At 47.3% G+C, this 24,116-nt stretch overlaps 2 protein-coding genes across 2 annotated transcripts; one reads left to right on the top strand and one right to left on the bottom strand.

Annotated features, from left to right (window-relative positions):
* Positions 1 to 1,031: 1,031 nt before the first annotated feature.
* Positions 1,032 to 15,110, bottom strand: C2CD2L (C2CD2 like). Its single transcript, XM_079326715.1, is given in 20 exon segments — positions 1,032 to 1,390; positions 2,779 to 2,809; positions 2,811 to 2,906; positions 2,908 to 3,012; positions 3,014 to 3,042; positions 3,045 to 3,063; positions 3,527 to 3,660; positions 4,281 to 4,382; positions 5,729 to 5,818; positions 5,821 to 5,899; positions 6,202 to 6,329; positions 6,931 to 6,995; positions 7,498 to 7,586; positions 7,588 to 7,623; positions 7,787 to 7,909; positions 8,503 to 8,616; positions 9,470 to 9,580; positions 11,489 to 11,608; positions 11,980 to 12,075; positions 14,736 to 15,110. Coding segments are annotated over 20 exon segments (2,034 nt in total). The 5' UTR covers positions 14,982 to 15,110; the 3' UTR covers positions 1,032 to 1,169.
* Positions 15,111 to 16,245: 1,135 nt separating this feature from the next.
* On the top strand, positions 16,246 to 23,603 carry DPAGT1 (dolichyl-phosphate N-acetylglucosaminephosphotransferase 1). The gene is made up of 9 exons (XM_079326716.1): positions 16,246 to 16,764; positions 18,768 to 18,888; positions 18,974 to 19,187; positions 19,720 to 19,866; positions 19,999 to 20,083; positions 20,833 to 21,021; positions 21,793 to 21,880; positions 22,234 to 22,389; positions 23,057 to 23,603. Exons 1-9 carry the CDS (start codon positions 16,610 to 16,612, stop codon positions 23,120 to 23,122), a joined length of 1,221 nt encoding a protein of 406 aa, XP_079182842.1. The 5' UTR covers positions 16,246 to 16,609; the 3' UTR covers positions 23,123 to 23,603.
* The last annotated feature ends 513 nt before the right edge of the window (positions 23,604 to 24,116 follow it).

Below are 24,116 nucleotides of genomic sequence, written 5' to 3' on the forward strand. Positions count from 1 at the left end.
AAACCTCTGTTTGAACAGGGTGGATCGTGTTTGCAAGAAGAAAGGAAATAACCAAATGCAATCCAGAAAGATTCTCTCTACTAAAGGAAACCCATCAGTGATAACATGTAAACTCTTGTCTCTTTCTGCCCCGTGCCTTTAGACTCCCCATCAGAGTTTCACTACATTCCTTGCCATCCATCCCCAGCACTGTGCCAGTCCTTGGCACAAGAGCCATGACAGCATGAGACCGGATGCTCGGCAGGTCTGGAAGACAGCCTGGCAGCCCTTGGGCAACATGGGCAACACCCCCAACCTCCCCCAAGATTAAGGGATATGCTCATAAAGTAGATGGTGTACGAGCCCTTGCCTGTTCAAGAATACGGACGTGGAAGGAGTGTAGTGTCACAGCGTGGCTGCACAGGGTGGCAGAACCGACAGCACTGACCAGGCATTCTTGTGACAGCTCGGGCTTCTACAAACACCTGTGCAGAGGTTAAAACTTTCTTCTTCTTAGTGACTTCCTCCTTCACCAACACAGCATAGAGAACGGGTTCCTCAGTGCTGTCTGAAGGAGACTTTTCCAATGGCAGAGACAGATGGAGGACTGCAGCTCTGCCAGCTGCCAGATGTCCTCTGACAGTTCACAGCCCAGGAATGCGCCACCCTGCAGCACACCTCAGGCTACAGCCTCTGCACCAAGCACAAGCATTAACAGTGTTTAGATCATCAGTGGCTGCATCATTCTCTGTCACTAGAAGAGCAGAGTGAGGCTACATCCCACAATTCTCGGCACTGCAGCTAACACAGTAGCTTCTTGATTTTAACTCTGATGGCTGCCACTGGAGAGACCTGCCTCCTGCTTCCATGAGGCACCTGATGATGCCAGATGTCTACACACACCGAATCACTTCTGCAGGTCCAGGGAACCCCAGGGGGATTAGCATGCCACCTGGATTTTCTGTGAGAGCACAGTGGGGTACAACAAGCAGAGAAGGCTAAGCCAAGGCAAGCCAAACTTAAGTCCCAGGTTTGCCACCTCCTCTCCCAATTGGCATAAAGCACTGGAGTGTCTTCCCTCAGCCAAGGCTGGAAAGAACTGGACTGCAAGTCACAGACACCATGGAGTGGGAAGACAAGAGACTAGAAAATGATCTCTGAGAAATCTTTCCAATGGGCTTCTCTCTCTTTCAGTTCTCACAAGCTGATGTGCTGTCACTACCTTTGGGTTTGGATTTAGACTTGAAGGAGAAGCGTTTGATGAGGCGGTGAGAGAAGCTACCAGTTTTCTTTCTGGTGGTGGAGTTGGCAGTGACATTGGACAAGTCATCATGTGACTGGCTCAGGCCCACTTCCTTCTGCTTGCTCCTTCTCCGGAAGATGAGCTTGGTAACGCTCCGAAGAAAGCTAACTGCAGAGAGAGGAAGGATACAGAAACCCTGAGAGCATCCTGCGCTGGCAAGTTTCAGGGACAGTAACACATCAGCCACTCTGATGTGCAGAGAAGTGCACAGCAGGTAGGCTAATCCCAGCTTCCAAACACAAGGCAAAGTCTCAGTTCATGACAGACTGCACACCAACAAGCTGCCTCACTAAACATTTCATCCTATGTCCCCCTCTGCATAAACTTCCTGTTACAATGGAAGCATGCAGCATTTTAGATGAAAGCCAAGACTCATATGAATAGAAAACAAGTGAGATCATCTGAAACCTGAATGACCCTGAGAGGAACATAAGATAGGGAAAAAGCCTCTCAGACCAGCCTGTCTCCAGGGCACACAGACTGACTTTGTCATCTACCGCCTGGAACAAACTGCCTGTGTTTTCATGACATGCCCAGTCTGGAGACAAACAATGCCAATGGCTTCTTATGACTCCCACAAGCATGAGAAGGTACAGATGCCAATTGCTTTCAACCTCCAATGATCAGAAAGACACATCCAAAACCCCCATGCCATATAACATTACAAAGGTATTTCCTGCAGAGGGTGTTCTCTTTCCATTTTACCTCTCTTCCCCACCTGCTAGCTCTCTCAAGAATCTGGGTCACATGCCCTTGTACCCACTGACATTGACAAAAGGGGCCTCCACAGCTGAAACCATACCTGCTTGTAACAGGGTACAACTGTACAAAATTGTCCCACTCTAATATTCTGAGTAATCAGGATTTTGATTTGCGTTTCTTCATGTAAGTCAGTAGCAGAAATCTAAGGTGACCATCTACCTGACTAAAGTGTGGAAAGGCTAGGGCAGCAGCTAGGCTGGGGCAGCCCACTCCATTCATTTAAAAGAAAGTAAGTTTGTTTGGACATCTTACAGTACAACATGTCAGAGGTACTAGCTGCTTCAATACTGACGGAGAAACAAGGAAGGCAATTGAGGCCCATACAACCCACATTGCTGGGTGGCCTCCATTTCCACGCCACAAGTGCCCAATTCAGAGGATGCATCATTCCTTACCGACAGCTCCTGATCTGCATTGGGACCACGGAGAGGCAGGGGAGAGAAAAGGGCCTCTGTATAATACAAAGGTTGTTCAGGGCTCCCATCTAAGAGAGCATAGAAACTTAAAAGGCTACAGCAATCAGACAGCTACAAATGAAGTAGTTTCCAATTACTCCAGTGGAAAAACCACAAGAGAAGGCAGGCGCTTCCAGACAACATCAGAGGCTGTACTTTGCTATGCTGAAAGGTGGCTGCAGACCCCATGCTGGCTAAGGAACCTGGATGTCACTTTGTTCTCAGTACAGCTTACCGTTACAGGCTCACGTTAGCTACCCTATCTAGCAGTTATCTTACCTTTGTGATCTTTCAAGCTCCTCGTCTCAAGGAGCTCCCGTGGAGCCAGTTTCAGACTCAACATCTTCCACGGATGGTCTTTCAGAGATGTCTGATCGCGTTGTCTCATCCGGCTCTTGATTGTCCCTTTTGGCCCAACGGCAGCGCTTCCAGTGGCCGCGACAACTCGGTAAAATCGTGCATGTGGTCAGCTGTGCCCTCTGCCTCAAAGTCCCCACGTGCTGTGGCCTCCAGGGGACGCAGCATAACCCAGAGAAAGTGCCATTCATCTTGAGCAATAGGTACCTGATGGGGGGTTAGAGGGGCAGACAGATGTGAAGACAGGATCAAAAGAATTGCATTCATCTTGCTGCTTCCACCTATACCTATAAAGAGATGGCCCAGTTCAGATCATCAGTGCTAGATGGCACTGATGGACAATTTTTGGTTGAAATATACTGGAAACACAGCCAATCTAAAAGCGTTCTGCTGCACGTCCCTCACTCTCACAGCCAAGTACAAGGAGAACCTCTTTATATCCTCCACAAGGTTCAAAACCAGTTACAGCAGCCACACCCCTTTCTGCAGCTACCTACCCTCTGGCAAGGAACCTTTTAATGCTCACTGGGAAGCAGCGAAAGGCTTCTGATGAGCCAGCCATCTGTGCTGGAGCCTTCCCACACTGGTCCCTACAGGACAGCTTAGTTTTACACATAAATCCCTAAAACAAACCTCCCCGACTGAAATGCAGCTCCTAACTACCAGAGACCTTGGACACTCCTGAGATGATCAGTGTACTACGTTTTGTTGGCGTCTTCTTGGTGGTCTTGGTATTCGTCTCAGTTAGCTGCCTGATTGCTGTCTCGGCCACCGGATCCAAGCCATTAGGCATATGGCCATTCCCTGAGCACAAGAAAAATACAGATGCTTGGAGAAGCAATCTTCAGCAGAGGCAAAAGCTTGCTGATGGCAATGCTTGCAATAGGAACTTACATGCACACTAATGTAGTTTCCCCATCAAGAGTTTGACAGACTTGTCCAAACAAACAAAATGAAGGGAAGCTCTGTATAGATAGCTCTTAGCTTTTCAAGTACCTGAAAAGTTTCTTTCCCCACGAGGCATGTTATTAAAAAACCCATCCCACCCGGCCAACAAAGTCTTCCAAAGATTCCTAATAGTTTGCAGCAAGCTGTCAAAACTGCTGGAGTGCTCTGTTCCAGACACAATCAGAGCCCAAGTGCAGGGTGAGCTAAGTTCTTTGGGTCCAGATACCCTGGAAAGTTCTTGTCAAGCAAGGAAAAGTGTACTCATAGTTACTGACTGGACAGTCAAGGGGAATCTCTTGTACCTGCCAACACACCACCACCAGCCTTCTGCCCCCACCTTCATTCAGGCACTTGGACATTCTCTGAAGCAGAAAACGCAAGCGAATTCAGGGAACCACACTCAGACTGCCACTTTCTACAACAGCCTAAGGAACACAGTTACTTCAGTAGGAGCCCCCAAATTTCCAAGCACTTACGGCTACCGCTGGGCAAGTGGCTGTGAGGACAGCCAGTCTCCAAGAGCACTGTTGTCTTCTTTTCAGTCATTTCCACTTTGGAAGGTGACCTCGATGGTGAATCTTCACAGCAAAAGAGACAGGGAGATACAAGTAAGTGGAGACAGAGCTTACACAACTATGCTATCATACTGTGCCCCCTACACCAACCCCAAAAAGCCTCAAGCGGCATTTGGAGAGCCTGCAAGGCACCTCTGAAAGCCTTTGTGGCAGGAAAGCAGTAAGAAGCCTACTGGGAAAAAAATCAGAATTATGGAATGGTGATTAGAAGGGACTTTAAGTCCCTTCGTTCCAACCAGTCTTCCACTAGAACAGGTTACTCCAAGCCCCGTTCAGTCTGGTCTTGAACATTTCCAGGGATGGGGGAGTTAAAGGTTCCCTGGGCAACCTGTGCTAGTGCCTCAGCACCCTCAGAGGAGAAAAATTTCTTCCTAATGGCTAATATAGATATACTCTCCTTCAGCTTAAAGCCATCCCTCTTTGTGTTAACACTGCATATCCTTTTAAAAATTCCCTCTTCAGCCTTCCTGTAAGACCCCTTTTAGGTATAGGAAGGCTTCTTGCTATAATGTCTCCCCAGAGCCTTCTCTTTTCTGGCCTAAGTATCTCCAACTTTCTCAGCCTTTCTTCACAGGGAAGCACTGTAGTATGTGGCCAACTTAGCGGTCCTCCTCTGGACTCCTCATGGACCTCTGGAGGTCCATGTCTTTCATGTGTTGGGGGAGCCACAAAGCTGGACACAGTACTCAAGGCAAAGTCTCACAAGAGCCGAGGAGGAGAATCACCTCTCTCGACATGCTGGTCATGCTTCTTTTGATGCAGCCCAGGATAGAGCTGCCTCTCTGGGCTGCAGTCCTGTGAAGCAGACGCACAGCAATGCCTCATTCATGTCATTTCCCAGGCCCACCTCTTAGAATATCCAGCACCACATTCACCAGGATGCCAGAACACAAGCAGCAACAACCCCTTGTAAGGTCAACAAGCTTTTGGCTCCACATCCAGTATGTTCAGTATAAATTCTTTAGCAGTGAAGGAACTAGAGAAAACATGGCTAAACACTAAGCATCACACAGAGGTTATGTGGCAGCATATGCATTAGAGCTTCCACCACCAAAAGGGTGTGTGTCAGAGGTTCACCCCTCCCCTCAAAGACAGAGCTCCATCAATTCTCTCCCCTAGGGCTACATGAAGATGTAGCCAGCCATAAAGATACTAGGGAAACAGCAAGGATGCCTGTGTTCTGACCCACATACCAAAAGCTATACGTAAAGCGCAAGCCTGAAACAACCAGATGTGATGGCTAAACAGTTTTGCTATTGTGTTCATGAGCAGCCATGGGAATATCACAGCTACATCTGTGCTGTCATAGGAGCCACCTTTACAATACACCTGCTGCTGCACAGCCTCACCCAGTTTGCAGTCTGCCTTGGGCCGGGACTGAATTGTGGTGACAGTAGTCACGATGGTGCCATCGGGCATGATGGTCCGGTCCATCTCACCTTCTTAGTGGGGGTAATGCTGCTTCGCATAGATGTAGCATGCACAGCATTCAAAGATGCAGAAGACTCCTGAAACAGCAGCTATAAAGAGTAAAGCACTGTTCAGAGAAGCGTTCTCCTTCCCAGATGGAAAGGCAGGCATGTTCGGGCAACAAAAACTAGGGCTCTGGGCACCAAGGAGCCATCCCCAGTACAGTAATCAGTCCAAGAGGGGAGGCTTAGGGACTGAGGGTCAGGTGACATGCACTCCTCCACGGCATAAGGGTCTGCCAGTCCTCTGTGCCAAGCTCAGCTCCAAACATGCCTGTCTCCAGCTAGAGCTCCCACTACAAACATCTCTGGAGCGTGGCATGTATGCAGAGCCTGTGGGGTCACGAGCTCACCTCCAATGTAATGGTAGCTTCAGCTGTCAGTAACTGTCCAGCTCCCGGGGCCAGTGAGCAGACTTGCCTCCCAGATGGCTGTTTGCCCAAAGAATCTATCAAAAGTGTGGCATATGCCAGCAGCACATCTGCAGAAGGAAGATTAAAAATGAAACACTTCACATGACCTTAGCATCTCGGACATCTCCAAGGTAACCCCTGCTTTTGGGAAGCAGCCCTATGGGCAAACACAACAGATCCCCACAACTCCACTAACTCCCAGGTTCAAGAAGAAGAAGAAGAGGCAAGCAGTGCTCCACTGCTCCTCTTTAACAATTCAGGAATCAACTCCCTTAAAAAGGTGACCATTGTGTGTGGCCTCCATCAAAAACAGATGCTGCAGTTAGTCCCCAACTGAGTACAAAAGAACAGTTAAGAGCCTTATGCAAAGCTCTCGTAATACAGGAGGGAAAATCCCACATGCCTCTCCCTGCCTCAGAAAGAAGACGGGCAGGCCATAGGAACCTCCTGATTCAAGGTCAGACCCAGACCATTTTGGTAAGAAGAACAGAACCCAGAGTTACTTCATGCAGTCACAGAAATTCACATAAAGCTAAATACTAAAAATCCTTTGAAAAATCATCACATGTTGTACCAACAGAGAACTACCATGAGATTAAAGCACAGTGAATCCCTTAGGCACTTTTGCCTCCCCATCTTATAACCCATTTTATGGCTGCTCGTACTCACTTCCCCCTCCATCGCTGCTCCCCAGCACCTGTAGTTTTAGTTCTTTGCTTCTAGGTCCCAACTCCCTGTTGAAACCGAAGACAGGCTGGTGTTAGGCACTCTTTTTTAGGTGGCCATGGAGCCAACAAACTCATTCTGTATCTTCCCTCCCTCAAATCTCACATGCCTCACTCACTGTCTCCAAAGTTTCAGTAGCATGCAATACCATGGGAGACATGACTGGCACACCAAACTCTGGTTTGCGTACCCCGCAGAGCTGTGTAGGCTGCCAGTAGAAGCTGAGTTTATTCTACTGCCTTATTGCACCTGCTGCGCCTGTGATGAGCATTTCTACCCATCCAGTTAAAACACAGAGTGTCCAGAGAAGTGAGAAATAAGTATGTAAATGTATTCTGGGGCCAAATGCCAGAATCAGCAGTCCAGCACAGGGGCAGCACAAACAGACATTGTCCCCTTGTGCAGACTTCACCTTTGCACCATGCACATCAGCTACTGCATGGTAATAATACCCAAAGACTGTGCCAGTCCACCTACACTGTGCCAGTGAGAAGGAGAGCAGACACTTACAGAAAGAACTCATCATTCCACTCCATCTCTCCTGCAGCACCAACACTGCTACCTGTCATCGGCCTCGTCCACTTCTGCTGTGGGGGGCTGGTCTAGCTCTGCCATACAGCGTATCTCCCCAAACTCCTGCAACAGAGACACAGAGGGCACATGTGCACTCATCAACAAGAGGCAGTGGTTCGTCAGAACACACCCCTCTTTTCCACTCAAACCCACCCATAACATCCACTCGCTCCAATCTCGCCACCTGCACGCTCACCCCTGTGGATCAGCAATGTTTCATGCTTACCTCCTTTCCCTGGCAGTCCAAGTTCAGCACTCGAAGATTCCGGAGCAACAGCTTAGAACCCAGAGGGGCTGCTGTTGCTGCTACTCCGGATGGGGACTCTCGAGTCACTTTACTGCTGAGCACCTGAGGATGACAAGATGAGAGCTGATACCTTCATTTGTCAGCAGATAGCAGCAAGACACAGCATCCTTGTATCTATTAAGCAGCTCATCACACCAACACAGAGGAATACCAGCAAAGCCATTGAGATGCTACAGGTCTCCCAAAGTTATTGATCTCAGTGGGCCCTCATGTTATTTCAGATGGAAGTTTAAGGCAGACAGAAAAGGAGACAGGCAAGAACAAGCTTGCTGGTCAAGTGACAATGATAAATATGGGCCATTCCATGCCTGCAAAGGCTGCCCTGGACAGAGCCTTGGTATTCAGAGCAAGGGTGGCTGCCAAAAGACAGGTGTACCTCAGGCAGTACAGCTCACAAGTACCTGACTGACAACCAGCATTCAAGAAAAAAGGTGAAAGGAGTTGCTCTTGGGAGCAGTTCTAATTATCCCTATGCACTGTGTCTCACATACCCAAATCGCCTATGACAGTGCAGGCCAGGTTCAGCTGCTGCCCAGAAGTGAGAGTCAACCCTTGGGTCCTGCCTGAGTCTCAGCCCTCAGAAGTGTCGTGGGCCTGTGTTTGAGCACAAGAATGACATGAAAAGAGTAACATACCACACTGGCTCCAGCGGTACAGGCCATCAAATTCACCATCATGGCTGGCTTTGTACTGACAATGGTATCTTCAATCAGATCCTTTATAGTAGACAGATCTGCTCTCCGTTCATCCTTCTCTCCATAAATCAAGAGGAAATGCAGGAAAGTCATAAAAATAAAGGATACATTTACAGCTCCACCTGCCTCTCAAGCCTCTAATATGCTACACAGTCATTCTCCCAGTAATAACCTCCCAGATATTCTTCCCATATTCCATACTCGCCTTCCTCAGTGCTTCGAGTTTCCATGCAGCAGCTGCTACATGGCAAAAGCAAGCTTTCTAAATAAGAAGAACTAAGCCTCTACTTCTGTAGTTTATCTGGTGTAAATTTTTACAATACAGCTTTTATAGTTTGTCAGATGTTCATCACCTCAGGAGATGGTGCCACCACACTTTTGGGAAAACAGCCGAATTCCTGCATCTACTTGGGATAAAGTAACAAAGCTGTCAATGAAACAACAAATCAACCAACCTATTTGGATCAGGGAAGTGCAAATACATCTGCATTCTGTTCCTTAAACCTTTAAACCCAAGAATACCCCACATTAATCTCTTAAATCTTAATTAATCTATTACAAAACTCAACCAAACTTAACGAATAAAAGCAAGCCAACACAACACCACCTCCCACAAAGTGAGAGCAGCAACCCATCTTATTTTGCAGCTCTACATCTCACAACAGCAGGAGGAACCTACATAGACCAAACACCTTCAACATGGTATCACTTCAGCCCTCTTGAGGATGCTATTTTGACACAGCTGAGCTAGTATTGATTCCAGGATGAAATAATCTCTCCACTGCCCTAAAGGGCCATGACAGCGAGCTGCCAACCCTTCTCCTCCACAGCAGCCTGCCTTCTAACCACTTCTGCTCCTTCCTCCCTTCTTCCACTCACAGCCAGGCTCCCACTGTCAGCCACTCACCGCAGGAAGCTCAAGTCGCGGAAGAACCAGAAAGTCCAAGTCTGGTCTGTCTTTGAATGTCCATGACACCAGAAGACCCTCATTCTGTATCTCCTCCAAGTGGATCTCCACCTGGCTCAGAATAAATATCCACAGTTGGAAACAGTTTCTGTTTACATTAGGTGATTTTTGCCCCATTCCAAATTTGGCAATTGAAAGGCCCTCATACCAGTGCAACAGTAAAAAACAGAACATAAGAATGCTCCCAGGCCTACAGGATGAAGAATCGGCAGAAGCCTCAATGCTCCATAGTGAGATCTGGCTTCCTCACTGCTGTTGGATACCCAGTCATCACCAGAGGGAAAAATGACCCATTATTTCTTCCACTGAAGAAAAAGCTTGCAGTACAATCCAAAAGTGTCAAACTGGGCACCAACATATAGGATATTTACTGAGCTACATCAATTAGCCATTGCCAAATATAAACACAACCATTCATAAGTTACCAGTGCATCTATAAGAGATGATCCTCAGGTTGACGACCCAACAGTCTGCAACAACAAACCAGACTGTACACTATCCTTTAGTTTAGCTGAAGTTAAAAAGCTGCACACCCATGTACCCATAAAAGCACCATTAATGTGACAGACAGAAGCAGAACCACACCGGAAGACTCCTGACCTGAGAGCTCTAGTAAAAACTGGGTAATGAAATTCAACATAGTTCTCAATTGCCAGGTTGACATTTATGACTACACAGAAGTTCACTGGACTAAAGTAAAGATATGAGACACAGTTTCCAGGTAAGTAACCAACAAGAGGTGTTAAGAATAGACAGGGCACAACTGTGAGCACAGTACTTGAAGTATGCCAAAACACAGGCAGGCATGTGGTAATCTAACCAGCACTTCATAAAACAGCAGCAGCATGACCTCTATTAGAATATCACAACTCCTTACAAGAGCAATCAACCCAAAACTTCACCAGGTGCAGACAAGGAGACCTTGAAAACACCAGAGAGTAGGGGAGCAATTGGATGAGATGAAAGAAGGGAACCTTTCAGAAATGAAAAGCAACTGCAGTTGCTGCCAGTCACTAGATTGGCAGCAGGCATGTGACATGATAAAGAGAGAGAGAGAGAGAGAGAGAGAGAGAAAGAGAGAGAAGCTCTCCGGAGCTCTGGACTGGATCTCTGGAGGAGATGGCAACAGAACAGAGGTACAAAATCAAACCAGCATGACCTGATAAAAGTAGGCTGAAAATTGTAGTAAAGCTTCTGAATGCAAAAGGGTTCCAGAACAAGCTTCAAATTGCCAGCAATAACATGGGATTGGCTCTTGCTACCACTGAGTTACTTCTAATTTCGCCACATCTATTTTTCCTAATTTTTTTTGGTGCACATATGAGCACACCGCCTCCAAGCAAGATACCATCTCCAGCATCATGTCCTTCATCATGGAAACAAAGCCACATTCCAGAGAATCAAATCCAGACAGAAAGTAACTATGGAGTTAGCACTCATTGTGATTTCAGAGCTTCTTTACTGGAAAAAGAATCTCTGATATTCAGTGCACAGAAAAAGCTGCATCATGCTCTTGTGAATGCAATGAGAGGGACTGACAAGCAAACTACTCCTCACCATAGATTTCTTTTTCACACCCACTACCAGGATACCATACTTTTACATATCCACAGGACATATCTTTTCCTTTCCTTTATGCCACAAGGGTAATTTAATTCTCTGGACTTCTCACTTCTTAAATACCCACTAAAAAGCACAGAACAAAACACTGCCATGTCTCAAAACTCTCTGGAATTTCTTATAGCTATGTTTCACAGCCAAAATCCACAGATGAAGATTCAGAAAACAAGACTCAGCATGCAGATGGATATTCATCACCCACTAAATGTTGGTGACCACACACTGCTTCTTCCAGCCCAATGAGGCCATTATTTGCACTGAAACAGGTCCTCCTTCCTCAATCAATGTGGGACTACATGGAAGAGTAAGGTCAATGTCTAACTTCTTATAAAACCTTACCTGAGCCTGCAGCACAGCCAAAGTGACATGATATGTGTCCACAGAAACAGCAACTGGGGACTGCTGAGTAACAGAGACAGGGAATTTTACAGCTTCAGCTGACAGATGGCAGCACAGCACCTCAAAAGAAAGGAAAAGATGAGTTTACATCCTGGTAAGAGACTGGCATGTTATTCTCACCAAGTTCCATGCTGCAAACCTGCCACTTGAGAGCCTGTGTTGTGACAAGAGCTCTCTTCTGCTCTATACAGAAGGACCCTGATGTTTGGGTTCACCATTCACACACCCCAGCTCCACCAACACATCTTTCCTCACAGAGCTCACTGATGCGCAGCTCCAGAGCCTCCAATCTCTCTAACTCCTCCAAACAGACCTCACCCAAAACCTCCCTGGTTCCACTATCTCCATCACAAAGGCCCCAACAGTCTCTGTCGAACACACCGTCAATGGAGAAACACCCCACTGCACAATTCAGAACAGCAAAGCCTTACTATGCTGTGGTCTGACTGTCCCTTGCATGTCACACAACTTATATTTGCGGCTTGTGGTAACTGATGACCCTCTTCAAACGTTATCTGCACTGAACTCTGCAAAGAGAAAACTCTGTTAGTTCCCAGTAGTCAGAGCCAACCAGAGAGTTTCAAAGAGGATGAATGATGTGGGGTCCCAGAGACACTCTGATCTGTTTCCACAAATCCAGTCAGCACCTAGAACTACTGCACACTGTAATTCTACCCACCTCAGCTGGTCCATACAGAGAAAGGAAACAAGTGGTCCAGTTAAGGCTTGAATTCACAAACACTATGTTAATTTCAGACAGGTAGTCCCAAATGAAGATGGAGAATTGTTCAGGATAGCAGTCAACCATAGGTCAAGTGCATTATCCCTTCCTTATTGCAGAAGCTCTCCCTTGTATGTGCTTATCCTGCTCCAAGGAAAAAAGAATACCAAACTGCCACCAGAACAAACACTCTCACCCCCCTCACTAAACAAACAGTTAACAAAATCCACATCCTCAGCATATGGTACATCAGCTCCTGTGCTCAACTGGTTCCTTTTTTCCCCACCCTCTTCTGTAGTTTTTTAGACTACAGTCTCTACTGTGGAGGCATCCATCATCTTCATTTGAGGATCTCCCCCTATTTCAACACCAGATCTGTACAGAGAACTCTTCTCAAGAAACAGAAGACCAAGATAAAGACTTTGGGAGCATCCTTCCACAAAATGTGGCCCTCAAAAATCCCATCTGCTCACAAGGGACAAAAAGAGAGAGAAAGAGAAAGCAGGCAATCTGGGCACTAGACAATTTGGCAAGCTAAATACATTTTAAGGCAGAACAATCAAAGAGATGATAGAGATGCAGGAAGCAACACTTTTCTCAAGCAAATAAAACTCTGCACTGCCACCTCCATGTTATGGACAGACCCAAGTGAGGGGCAGAAAAGGCTCTGTGACACTAATCTGACAGGCATGAATACTACAACCTGAAGAACTACTTGCTCCCCAAAAACGAGTCCAGATGCATGCCTTCCTTCCAACACAGACAGGAAGCAACTCTACCAGTGACAAAACTGAAAATGGATAACCAGTATTGGCTCACTCACTGCTATTTCATATTAGTAATGCTTGCTGTTTCTTTTTCTCACAAACCTCCTCCAGCAGAGTCGTGTATTCACTCACGTGGGTCAGTCCAAAATACCAAATCAGCTTTTCCTCTCTGTGACCAGAACCCCTGTCCAACGACTCAAGCACTTCAGCAGCAGCAGCAAAGTATCCCCTAGTTCTTCCCAACACCTCACAGTCTCATCAAACTGGGAGGCACTGTCAACTTCAAAAGATCTCACTGCTCAGAACGAACCACATGCACAAGGTGGCATGAATCTATATATCCCCCAAGGCATGCAGAAAACATAGCAGAAAAAATAAAACGAGAAGGGCAGCATGCACTTGAGAGGCAACATAACTCCTTTCAAGTCTTTGCACCATTTTAAGGCAAGTGAATTGTAATCCCAACAGGAAACACTAATTTAGTGGCTGTCATTTCAAGATCTGCAAAAAACTTAACACCTTGTCACTGAAGCTAGTCTCTCAACTACCAGGGATGAGAAGGAGACATGGCTGAAAGCAGACTGACCCTCATCTGTCCACTCCTGGCCCCCTCAGACTACACAATCCACTCAAATTCACATGCTGGCATGCTCCAACCACCAGTGAACTCCTATAAATTTTCTACCACGTACGTTAGGTATTCACATTCATTGAAATACAGAAACACAAGGAAAGGTGGGCCAATATGAACCTGAACAAAATTAGGACATATCTTTTAAAATTCAATAAGCTGAAAGAAGCCATGCAGAAAGAAAAAAAAACACAGAAGGAAAGAGACTATCAAGATAAGCAACCAAGGAGCATTCCTCCAGGACTCTGGAAAGCTCACATATCAGATATGGGAAACTGGCGAAACTTTGACACCACGACTATGGCATTGTGATGAGAGGGCGTGGAAGCAGAGTTTCTACAGGGGAAGCGGGAAGGACCGAGCCAAATGGGAAAAGGCACTTCACACTGAATCTAGCCTAGAATTTGTCACTTGGTCAAACAGGGAGATACTTTTCCTATTTTGCTGGAAAAATTCAAACACGAGTTTGCATCATGTTCTTCAATACTTTAACTGCCTTTTCGTCAAATATGTTAGCTTCATGCTAACCTTTTCTAGCTCGATTTTCCTGTACAAGTTAACAGAAAGACAACCCCTTCCCACTCACACGACAGGAAAAAAAAAAAAAAAAAAAAAAAAAAAAAAAAAAAAAAAAAAAAAAGGAGATTACAATAGACTGCTAGCTGCTTTGGACCACAGTTTCTGTGGGCATTAAGTCCCTGTCTTGCAGGCAACACAAGCTATAATGTAATTATTTCCATAAGGAATCATCAAGGCATACTCTCCTTCGTAAACTTCAAAACTACAGATAATACAATGGTAATACTGGGAGATTAAAGAAAATAAATACCAGAAAATTTCGAAGAGATTGCTGTGGAAACACCACAATATTGTCCCAATCGCGTTAAAGGACGCCTCGTAACCCACCGGGCCCTTCCGGCGCTCGCACAGCGCAGGCCGAGCGGAGCCGCCCGCAAGGATCCCGGGGCCCAAGGGCGGCTGCTCCAGCCCTGCGGGGAAGGGCAGGCGGCGGGACCCGCCTCGCCTCGCTGCCGCTCCCCGCACTCCCCCGCTCGTGCCCCGCCGTACCCCGTGCCGGCGCGCCTGGCTGTTGAGAGCTCGCACCCAAGCTCGCTGCCACTGCTCCCGTAGGGACCTGAGAGCGAGAAGCGCCGCGAGCAGCGCTCGGGCCCCGGCCTCCTCCGCCGCCGCTCCGCGGCGCCGTAGCGCTCGCAGGGCCGCGGACCGCCAGTACTGAAGCAGCCAGGCCGCCACGGTGAGCAACGAGGCGGCGAAGAGCAGAACCAGCGCGGCCCAGCCCAGGTCGGGGCCCATGGCGCGGCGCGCGGGCTCACGGCGGCGCGGTGGGCATGGCGGGCGGGCTGCAGCGCCGCCCCGCTCGCGGCACCGGGCGCACGTGGCCCCGCCGCGGCCCCGCACGCGCTCCCGCCGCCGCCTCTTTCCTTCCGGGCGGCGGAGCGCGCGCGCCCCCCGCGGCCCGGCGGCGCCTCCCGCCGCCGCTGCTCCGCCCCCTGCCTGCGGGCCGGCTGCGGCACCCGGGCTGAACGGCCGGAAAACGTCACGGCTGCTGCGAGCCTTCTCTTCTGAAATAGGCCGCCCTCTGGAAGCCCAGGTGCCCACCGGCTTTCCGAGCTCCGATTAACGACGCTTTTCTCCTCGCGTCACGCTCTATTCTGCTGGGAGTCATTACCCGTTCCCACCAGGCACGCAGAACACACCAGGCAAGGCGGAACCTTTCTGTTCGTCTGTTCCCGGTTGTGCCGCTCTACCCGTGGAGAGCAAGTAACTCGAGTTCTGATCGCCTCCCGACAGTCACAATCCGTAAGTCACAAAGTAGCGGCGGCCGGCTGGTGGCGACTCCTCGGTGTTAGGGCTCCAGGGTCTCTAGCCATACGTGCGCCCTGTACCTCTGTGCTTTCCTCCCCAGCAGTACCAAGTGCCCACCTCAAAGTTTATTTGAAGTTTACAAAATCACTTTTGCATATGTTCAACCGACAGCAGAGCAGAGGTGGCCTCTCAACACGGCAGCAGCTCCCTAGGTGGCTACAAAGCCATAAGAAAAATCAGATAAAGCCATCAGAAAGCATTTCAGGTTGCCATACGAGTGCAGGGCACGTAAAAGTTCTTACTGCTACTGAACTTTCTGCTGCGTCTCCCCTCTGCTCATCGACTCACACCTGAACGAATAGAACAGTAAATGGACATTGAGCTTATCCTACCTTCCCTTCCCCACTCCCCAAAAACGCCCCGAGGGCCCAACAGCAGGTACACATTCCCGGACAATTAAAAATCTTCAGTAAGGTATTTTACTGAATTTTCCAGACATCTGAAGAAACGTGGGGAAACGAACCCGACGGCCGCTCACTTTTCCGCTCTCGCGCGTTCTTTCACCCCGATAACACGGCTCAGGGGCCGGCGGCGACTGCACCGGTCGGGCTCGCCCGCAGCCGCCGCTCCGCAGAGCTGGGCCAAAGGTGGTTCCGGCTGAAGGCGGCGGAGCCGCCCCGCGGCCCGTCCCGCCCCGCGGCCCGCCCGCTCACCGCGCGGCAGAAAGTGACGTAATGTCAATCAAAGGACACCAAGGCGGCCATGGCGGTTGCGGGCATTGCGGAGCGGAGTCATCCCCGGGCGATTGCTGCTTCCGGCGCAGTTTCCGAGGAGCCTCTCGGAAGAGAAGCACCGCGGACCTTAGCACCGGGGACAAGCGTGTCCACACGCCCTCAGCGCGGCTGAAACCGTTACCGATCCCCCCCGTCGTGCCAGCAGAGCTCCGTGCCGACGGCAAGCTCATGCCAGGGCCAAAGATGGCGCCGGCACCCACGCTAGGCCGCGAAGGCACCGCGCATCCGGCGTCGCCCTTGTAGCGCCCGGCGGGAAGGCGGCGGGCAGCGCCCTCGGCAGGGGCAGCGCCCTCGGCAGGGGCAGCGCCGCCCTCCGTGGCCATGGCGGCCTGGCCAGCGGTGCCCCTCCTCATCAATCTCGGTGGGTCGCTGCTGGGCTTTGCGGCCACGCTCACGCTGATCCCGGCATTCACGGAGCACTTCCTCGCCGCGCGGCTCTTCGGGGAGGACCTCAACAAGACCTCGAGACGGCCCGTGTGAGTAGCGCTGTCCTCCGGAGGTGCCTCGTGGGGCCGGCCCGGGCACGGCTGGCTCCCCTGCTACTGAAGCGCGGAAAAACTCTTTATAACCCACAAAATAAGTTCTTAGAGTAGGTATGTGGTTATTCAGAGCTGAGGTGCATGGGGGATAGCTCCTCCAAAAACATGCACACTTTTGGCGATCTGACCCTCTCCTTTTATTCTCTCACACTAGGAATACACAATTCGCCTAATACATATTAATTTTCTAATCTGCTTCATATTAAAATTAGCTCCACGCCTTTTGCGGCTGCGCATTGTTCTCTTTTGGTTGTTCTGGTGGTCGTCTGAGGCTCTTTGCATGAAGTGGATAGTCATCCTGTCAGTTGTACTTTCACCTTGCCTCCTTGCACATGCTCTCTCTCTACTCCTTTAGTCATTTTTCGGACTTTGATATCCGTTTCCCCGGTCTCAGGGGTCTGAGGACCCCGTTATCCTGTGGTGCCTTTATCCTTGCATCCTGTTTGCACAGGATAGCCCTTCACACCACCTTGTAGCCTTGCTCTCCTCCTGTTCTTGTAAGCACCGTAAATTACAGTAAACACAGTTTTGTCAGCCCCCTTTTAGTCAAAGCATTTTCTTGATGCTGGAGTCTTATTTCTAAGTTTCTCTGTCTCAGTCCTCCTTTTTCTAGAAAATTAGTAAATTCTTTTACTTTCTGAATTCTGCCGATCTGTTGGGTCTGACTGTGGATTTTGAAGTGGGAAATAATCTTTCACATCTAACTGTGGGTTTTAGAATAATCTCTGCCAGATCCCCTACCGTTTTTATAATTAATTGTTTTTCTGTCTCGGTCAGTGCATCCAATAATAATTGTATATTGCTCCAATGTGGATTGTGATGTTTTATTATCTTTTGCAGATGTTTAGCAATGTTAATTGGATCGCTGCGGTAATTTTTAGCAACCTTTTCCCATCCTCCATGTCGATTGTGAAGAAGGGAACTTTAGCCAATACCATTCCTCCCTTTGGGCCCACTGCCTCTCGCAGAGCTGCCTGTAATATGTGTGTCTGTTGTCTAGTCCGGTGTGTGATCGGAGGAGAGTGCAGTCTCTGAGTCTGCATCCTCATCCTCATCCATTTCCTGTCTTACGTGGGGGTCTTGAGCAAATCGTCTGCCAGATCTTGTTCCTGGGCCACAGTCTGGTAAACGTTATCCAATTTTGTGCATCTTTGCCCTATACTACACGATGAACAGTACCGCTTGAAATTTCCTTCTTAGTCTATTCTCCTTCTCTAAGGCCAATACCAGAGATGTCAGATGGAGCCCTGAGGCCACAATCCCTCTGCCGTTTCGGGTGATTTTGAAGGGAGAAAAACATATCCTCATATGTTCACTGTCCAGTTTCCTTCCCTCCTAAGAAATAGCCTGAGCTCTAATAGCGTGTTATAATCCAAAATTCCACTAAGGTGGCCACTTTGCTCCATCGTCCAATTTATATAAAGGCCAACAGTCCTTGCAGGATCTAATAAGGTCTCTCTTGTTTTCTGTGCCCCATGCCCAGCAACGTCTTTCCAGTGTGCAATAATACAGCCTAGTGGACTGGCCTTAGGGATCTCCAGTTCCCATTAACTTCTCTTTCTTCTCCTGTCCCATTTCCACCCAAACTTCTCCTCACACAATTTCACTGTTTCTTCCCCGTATTCCCACACACAATCCCAGTTTGCATGCACCCAATGTGACTTTCCACACACTAGCTTCAGAACTTTAGGTTCATCATCAACTTGATTAGGATAGTTTTTCAATTCACACTTGGGGCATATGCCCTGGTGCATATTAGAGCAACAATACCAACATCTTTCACAATCTCTACACTGTAATAAAACCCATGCCAAATGCCAGCCCTTTGGTGCTCTGACGGCTCTAAATCTCCCACAAAGACAAGCTATCCCATTCACCCACCCAGAATATTCAGTCTCTACTGTGAGAATTCTCAATTTCTTTGTCTCACTACCTTCCAGCCCCGAAGCACAGGGCGTGATTAGCGGTGCCGTGTTCCTGATCATCCTCTTCTGCTTCATCCCCGTGCCCTTCCTGAGATGTTTTGTGGAGGAGCAGTGCGCAGCCTTTCCTCACAACGAGGTGAGGCTCGTCCAGTGCTGCAAGCGTGGCAGGCAGGGGCAGGGAGTGGCCACCAGTGACCAGGGTCCTGTTCTCTGTCCTGCAGTTCGTGGAGCTCATCGGTTCGCTCCTTGCCATCTGCTGCATGATTTTCCTGGGCTTTGCAGATGATGTTCTGAACCTGCGCTGGCGCCACAAGTTGCTTCTTCCTACCATGGCTTCCCTTCCACTGCTCATGGTATACTTCACCAACTTTGGGAACACGACCATTGTGGTGCCTAAGCCTTTGCGGGTGCTGCTAGGCATGCACTTGGACCTAGGTAAGTTAGGAATCAGAAGCCATCATTCACATAGCAAGCAGTCAGTGGAAGGGAACACATGAAGCACTTTGTGCTACATAGGGAGCAGACTAAAGATTTGCTTAAGTAACCAGTAAGAGGAGTGGCACTCCACCCACTAAACATTAGGCTGGAAGGAACATCCAGAAACCCAGCACACAGAAATTCAGCTGTGCATAGACAGGCACCAATCATTCTCCCATGATCCTGACAGTACAGGTGAGTACTGGGGCACACAACACATGGCTGATAGCACCAGCATGTTGGAAAGGCAGAACAGCACTACAGGTGGCCACCGTGTCACAGCAGTTTGCCATAATGCTGTACGTACATGTGCACATGATGGTCAGCTTGTAAGAGAAGCAATTTATCTATAGGCTACCACTTTCAAAACTCACTGAGACTGTTAGGTAATAGGATGGTGTATAAAGCAGGAAGTGAGAGCTTCAGTGAATTGGTCTAGAGCCTGCTTTGCCTCCAAATACTAAAGCATTTGACTTGCTCTGATCGGCAGGTATCCTCTACTACGTGTACATGGGTATGCTAGCAGTGTTCTGCACTAATGCCATCAACATTCTCGCTGGAATTAATGGAATTGAAGCAGGACAGTCGCTGGTGATAGCTGCTTCCATTATCATATTCAATATTGTAGAGTTAAATGGTAAGGAAAATAACAAACTTTTGTGGGCACAAAAAGCCAAGGGGGATTGAATTCTAGATTTCAATAGCTGGCATTACTATAAATTAACTAGTCTTGTTTTATCACAAATACATGTTTTTCTTTTTTCTATAGGGGATTATCGAGATGATCACATTTTTTCTCTCTACTTCATGATTCCGTTTTTTTTTACCACACTGGGCCTATTTTACCACAACTGGTAAGAGGACAGACATTCAGAATTTGTTTGTAAGCATCCTTTCCCTTTAGTTTCTCCCTTTTCTGCTGGAGTCTGAAAAACAGAGGCCTCTATTCAACTCTCCAAATTCTTCAGAGAGAGAGCAGAGTGCAGGGTTTTAATTAAAACATTTGGATGGATTAAAGTGTATTGAGCCACTCATACATGAAATAGAGGTGTAAGTTGAAGTTTTAAGTAAGTAAGGATATGTTTTGAGTGCCTTAAAACCTAAAAGCCTTAGGTATCAATGTAGAAAACAAGTGAGAGTTTCAAAACATGGTTCCAGACATAATAAAAATTTAGTGGAAACACTGCTTACATTTTTAAGATAGAACAGATAGGCCTTTAGTACTAAAAAACTAGAACAAACAAAACTACTTAACATGCAGGTTGAGCACTGGAGTTTAGAGAGGCTACTTGACAGAACTAAAACAACACATCAGTGGAGCAGTAGCTTTTATTTGTATTAGAACAATTGTGGTCACAGCAGCTCCCCCAAACACACAGAATACACTCCCTCCTGTGCCTCACTGGCTGTTTTTTCATACCACATTTTCCTCATGTCAGGTGGTGGGTCCCAGTCCTGCAGTTCTTAGCATAAATACCTACAATTGTTTGCAGGTCCCCATTGGCCCCTAACCTGCAATGTGGGCATACATCCAGTGGTTATGAATAGCCATTTTCATGGCAGTAGCAGTCACATCAGACTTTTTCTGTTACATGCATTGCAGGTACCCAGCTCGAGTGTTTGTTGGGGACACTTTCTGCTACTTTGCTGGCATGACCTTTGCTGTGGTGGGGATCTTGGGACACTTCAGCAAAACAATGCTGCTTTTTTTCATCCCGCAAGTACTCAACTTCCTCTATTCGTTGCCTCAACTCTTCCACATCATTCCTTGCCCCCGTCACCGGCTACCAAGGTAATGTACCAAGTGACTTATAGCAGTGCTACAGGTTGTGTCTTGCCTCCAGCACCAGCTGAGAAAGGTGGTGGAAGGTGCTCTTTTTAAAAGCCATCATATGTTTTCTTTTTAACGGACAGCAGCTCACTCTGCCAGCTGCAGTCAGATCAGACAGTAGAGAGCTCTCAAATAAGTGAACTTTTCTGACCACCCCTCAGGATACAGAATCATTTTTAACAAGGTTAGAACATGATGATTCTAACCTACAACATCAAGAGAAATTCACAAAGGCTGCTTTTAATACTGCAGCAATGGGATCTGCTAAGATTTCATAGTAGCAAGCATTCTGTAGCACTATGCCACATCAGCAAGGTGTTAGATTCTTCTGTTTTATTCTCTAAACTACACAGCAAATATTGGGGGTGCAGTGGGAAGGTGTTTTCTCTACCCCACTTAGGGGCTAGATACTAGAAGCTGTTGTTAAATGTATCAGGTTACTAGGAAGTCTCAGTCCCCTGGATTGCTCCCCCTCACCTTTGTTTATGCTTTTTGGTAGCAGTTGTCCTCGATTCTCTAGCTAGGAAGGGATTGTTTTGTCTAACTACCCTATGAAGAGAACTTAACACCTAATATGAAGTTTCAGTGTTACACTAAGCAGCAAAGGTTCTGAAAAATGTAAAAGCTAAAACTGAAGCCATCACTTTCACCACTGAATTTCTTTCTCAGCTATAGGTCTAAATCTGCTTACAAAGTAAGTAATACGTACTAAATTTTAAATATTTCTTTTAGGCTTAATCCTGGTACAGGGAAGTTGGAGATGAGCTACTCCAAGTTCAAAAGTAAGAGCCTCTCTGCCATGGGAACAAATATTCTGAAGGTAATTTGTGGAAAACATTCAAAATTCAGATGCATTTTCCAGCAGTCATCAACTGCAAGAGAAACAGGATGGGAGAAGATGCAGAACTCCTGTGTTCAGTAGTTATTGCCTGGCTCAAGTATGGAAGAAAGCCTTTTACCATCCCTCACAGTCACTGAATTGTGTTAATAATTAGTCTTTCAGAATAACCACACATATAGAAGTGCCCCAGGACCATCATAAGTCTGTCCTGTCTTTTCAGTTAGAGCAGAAACAGGATTTCAAGGATGGTACAACAAAAAGGCTCTTTAGCAAGACTAGCCAGTGAACACCAAACATACATGGTGAAATAGCATGCAATATTTCTTTCCTAGGTAGTCAAGATCTTGCACGTAGTAGATGTGAAGAGTGGAATAGATGAAGATGGCGAATACACCGAATGCAATAATATGACACTTATTAATTTTGTCATAAAGCTGATCGGACCCACCCATGAGCGAAATCTCACTCTCCTGTTGCTACTCATTCAGGTCAGACAAAGGATTCCTCCAGTAGAAAGATTTATTTGCTATAGAAACAGATCCAAGTTGGTCTGAATAGTTTTAAGGGGAAAGGAGAATGTAAAATACCATGATCTTCTCACACCTCTATGTTTTTCAGTAATACCAAATAACAGTCTCAGACTTGTCGTAAGTGGACTTGTGTAAGCGTGGCATGTGGCTCAGCAGTCCCTCAGTCTGAGGGGCACGCAGGAGCGTTTTGAAGCCACTTGGAAAATAAGGATATGCTTCACAGATAGTATCACTACCTCTGTTCAGCATGTGAGTTCTCAAGTATAGCGTAATAAAAACACTGCTTTTGGAAAGATCTGCATCGGTTTACTACCCACAATAAAATGCTTATTTTCATCCTCAGTTTTAAGATAAAGAATTCCTATTAGGAAAGAGACACTTAGCCAGATTCTGATTCAGGAGGAAGGACTTTCAATGAAAGCCTGTTGAAAACGGTTCAGGCAATGACATTGGGAATAGGAGAAGACAGGAAGTACATAGCACTTACCCTGATCCCAGTCACAGCAGAGATGTCCTGACAGTGTCTTACTGTAAGGATCCTGAATTCAGCTTTGACATAAGGTATTTTCCATTACAAACCATTTCACAGTATAATGTTTCTGTTATGTGTCTGATTTTTACCTAGGTTCTTGGCAGCACCATTGCATTTTCGATCCGGTACCAACTAGTGCGCTTGTTTTACGATGTCTGATTGGACTGTCAGGAGCAAGGGAAAGAGTTCTACCTGCTAGTCTATTTTCTCCAGTTGCTTGACCAAATGATTGAACTGATCTTACTCCTGCCCTCTGAGAACCTCAGAATACCTGTCAAAACACTAGCAACTGCTTTGCATGGGCTAGTTTTGAACCAGAATGTTTTTTATTCACAAAGGCTTTTGTCCAGTTCTGTGATGGAAAAGATTCACTGCTATTTGGACATCATTAGGAATACCTTCTAGAGGGGAAGCAAATGACTTCACTTAGGGAAAGTGGGAAAGATGGAATCTCTATACATCTAATAAAGACATCACTGTTCACCAAGAGCAGAAACAGCAACTTGAATTTCTGTGAGCAGAATAAGTAAACCAGACTCCACTCCTGGCTTCTCCAAATCCGTTTTGGTCCATGGACTTAGAACATGTGATAACCCATACCAAAACTCAGAGCGCTCCAAGAATAAAATAATTCATGGTACCCTTTCGCCTTCAGTGCTTTGCCTTGACAGTATTGACATGCAGTGAAACTAGGTTATATGATCCATCTCTAGTTTTCTATCTGTTAATCAGCTGATAATTTCTACAGTAGACTCCCTCCTTTTTTATGGCTACTATTCCTGCTGATGAGCTTTTAATTCTGAGTACTTTATTGTCTGCCTTCCTGCCTGGATGAGGACACATCTGGAACAGGCTACCATGTCCTTGTCTTAACAGAGTATCAGACCTGTCTCTTTCACTTTCCCCTGCACTGTTGTACTCCCCACATCCATCTCCCCCTCCTTTTTCCAAACATTATCTCATTCATGGGTTGTGCAGGGTGGAGAGGGGGGGAATTCCTTAAGGAAGTAGAAACCATAGCGAAGCTGCTGCCCAGGTCCCAGGACCCCACCACTCACCTGAGTTCTGGCCTGGCTGAGGTGGATGCTTGCCAAGGACTGTTTGTAGGTGTGCTTGGTGCTGGCTCTCTCTCTCTCTCTCCCCTTCTATCGCA

This window comes from Erithacus rubecula, assembly GCF_903797595.1.
Source record: "Erithacus rubecula genome assembly, chromosome: 25".
Classification (NCBI taxonomy): domain Eukaryota; kingdom Metazoa; phylum Chordata; class Aves; order Passeriformes; family Muscicapidae; genus Erithacus; species Erithacus rubecula.

What these genes read in the sequence shown, in the direction of transcription:
- DPAGT1 (XM_079326716.1), top strand. Translation starts at nt 16,610, where the DNA reads ATGGCGGCCTGGCCAGCGGTGCCCCTCCTCATCAATCTCGGTGGGTCG. An exon ending in CAGCCTTTCCTCACAACGAG is followed by an intron (nt 18,889 to 18,973) that starts GTGAGGCTCGTC and finishes TCTGTCCTGCAG; the next exon opens with TTCGTGGAGCTCATCGGTTC. An exon ending in TCCTGTTGCTACTCATTCAG is followed by an intron (nt 22,390 to 23,056) that starts GTCAGACAAAGG and finishes ATTTTTACCTAG; the next exon opens with GTTCTTGGCAGCACCATTGC.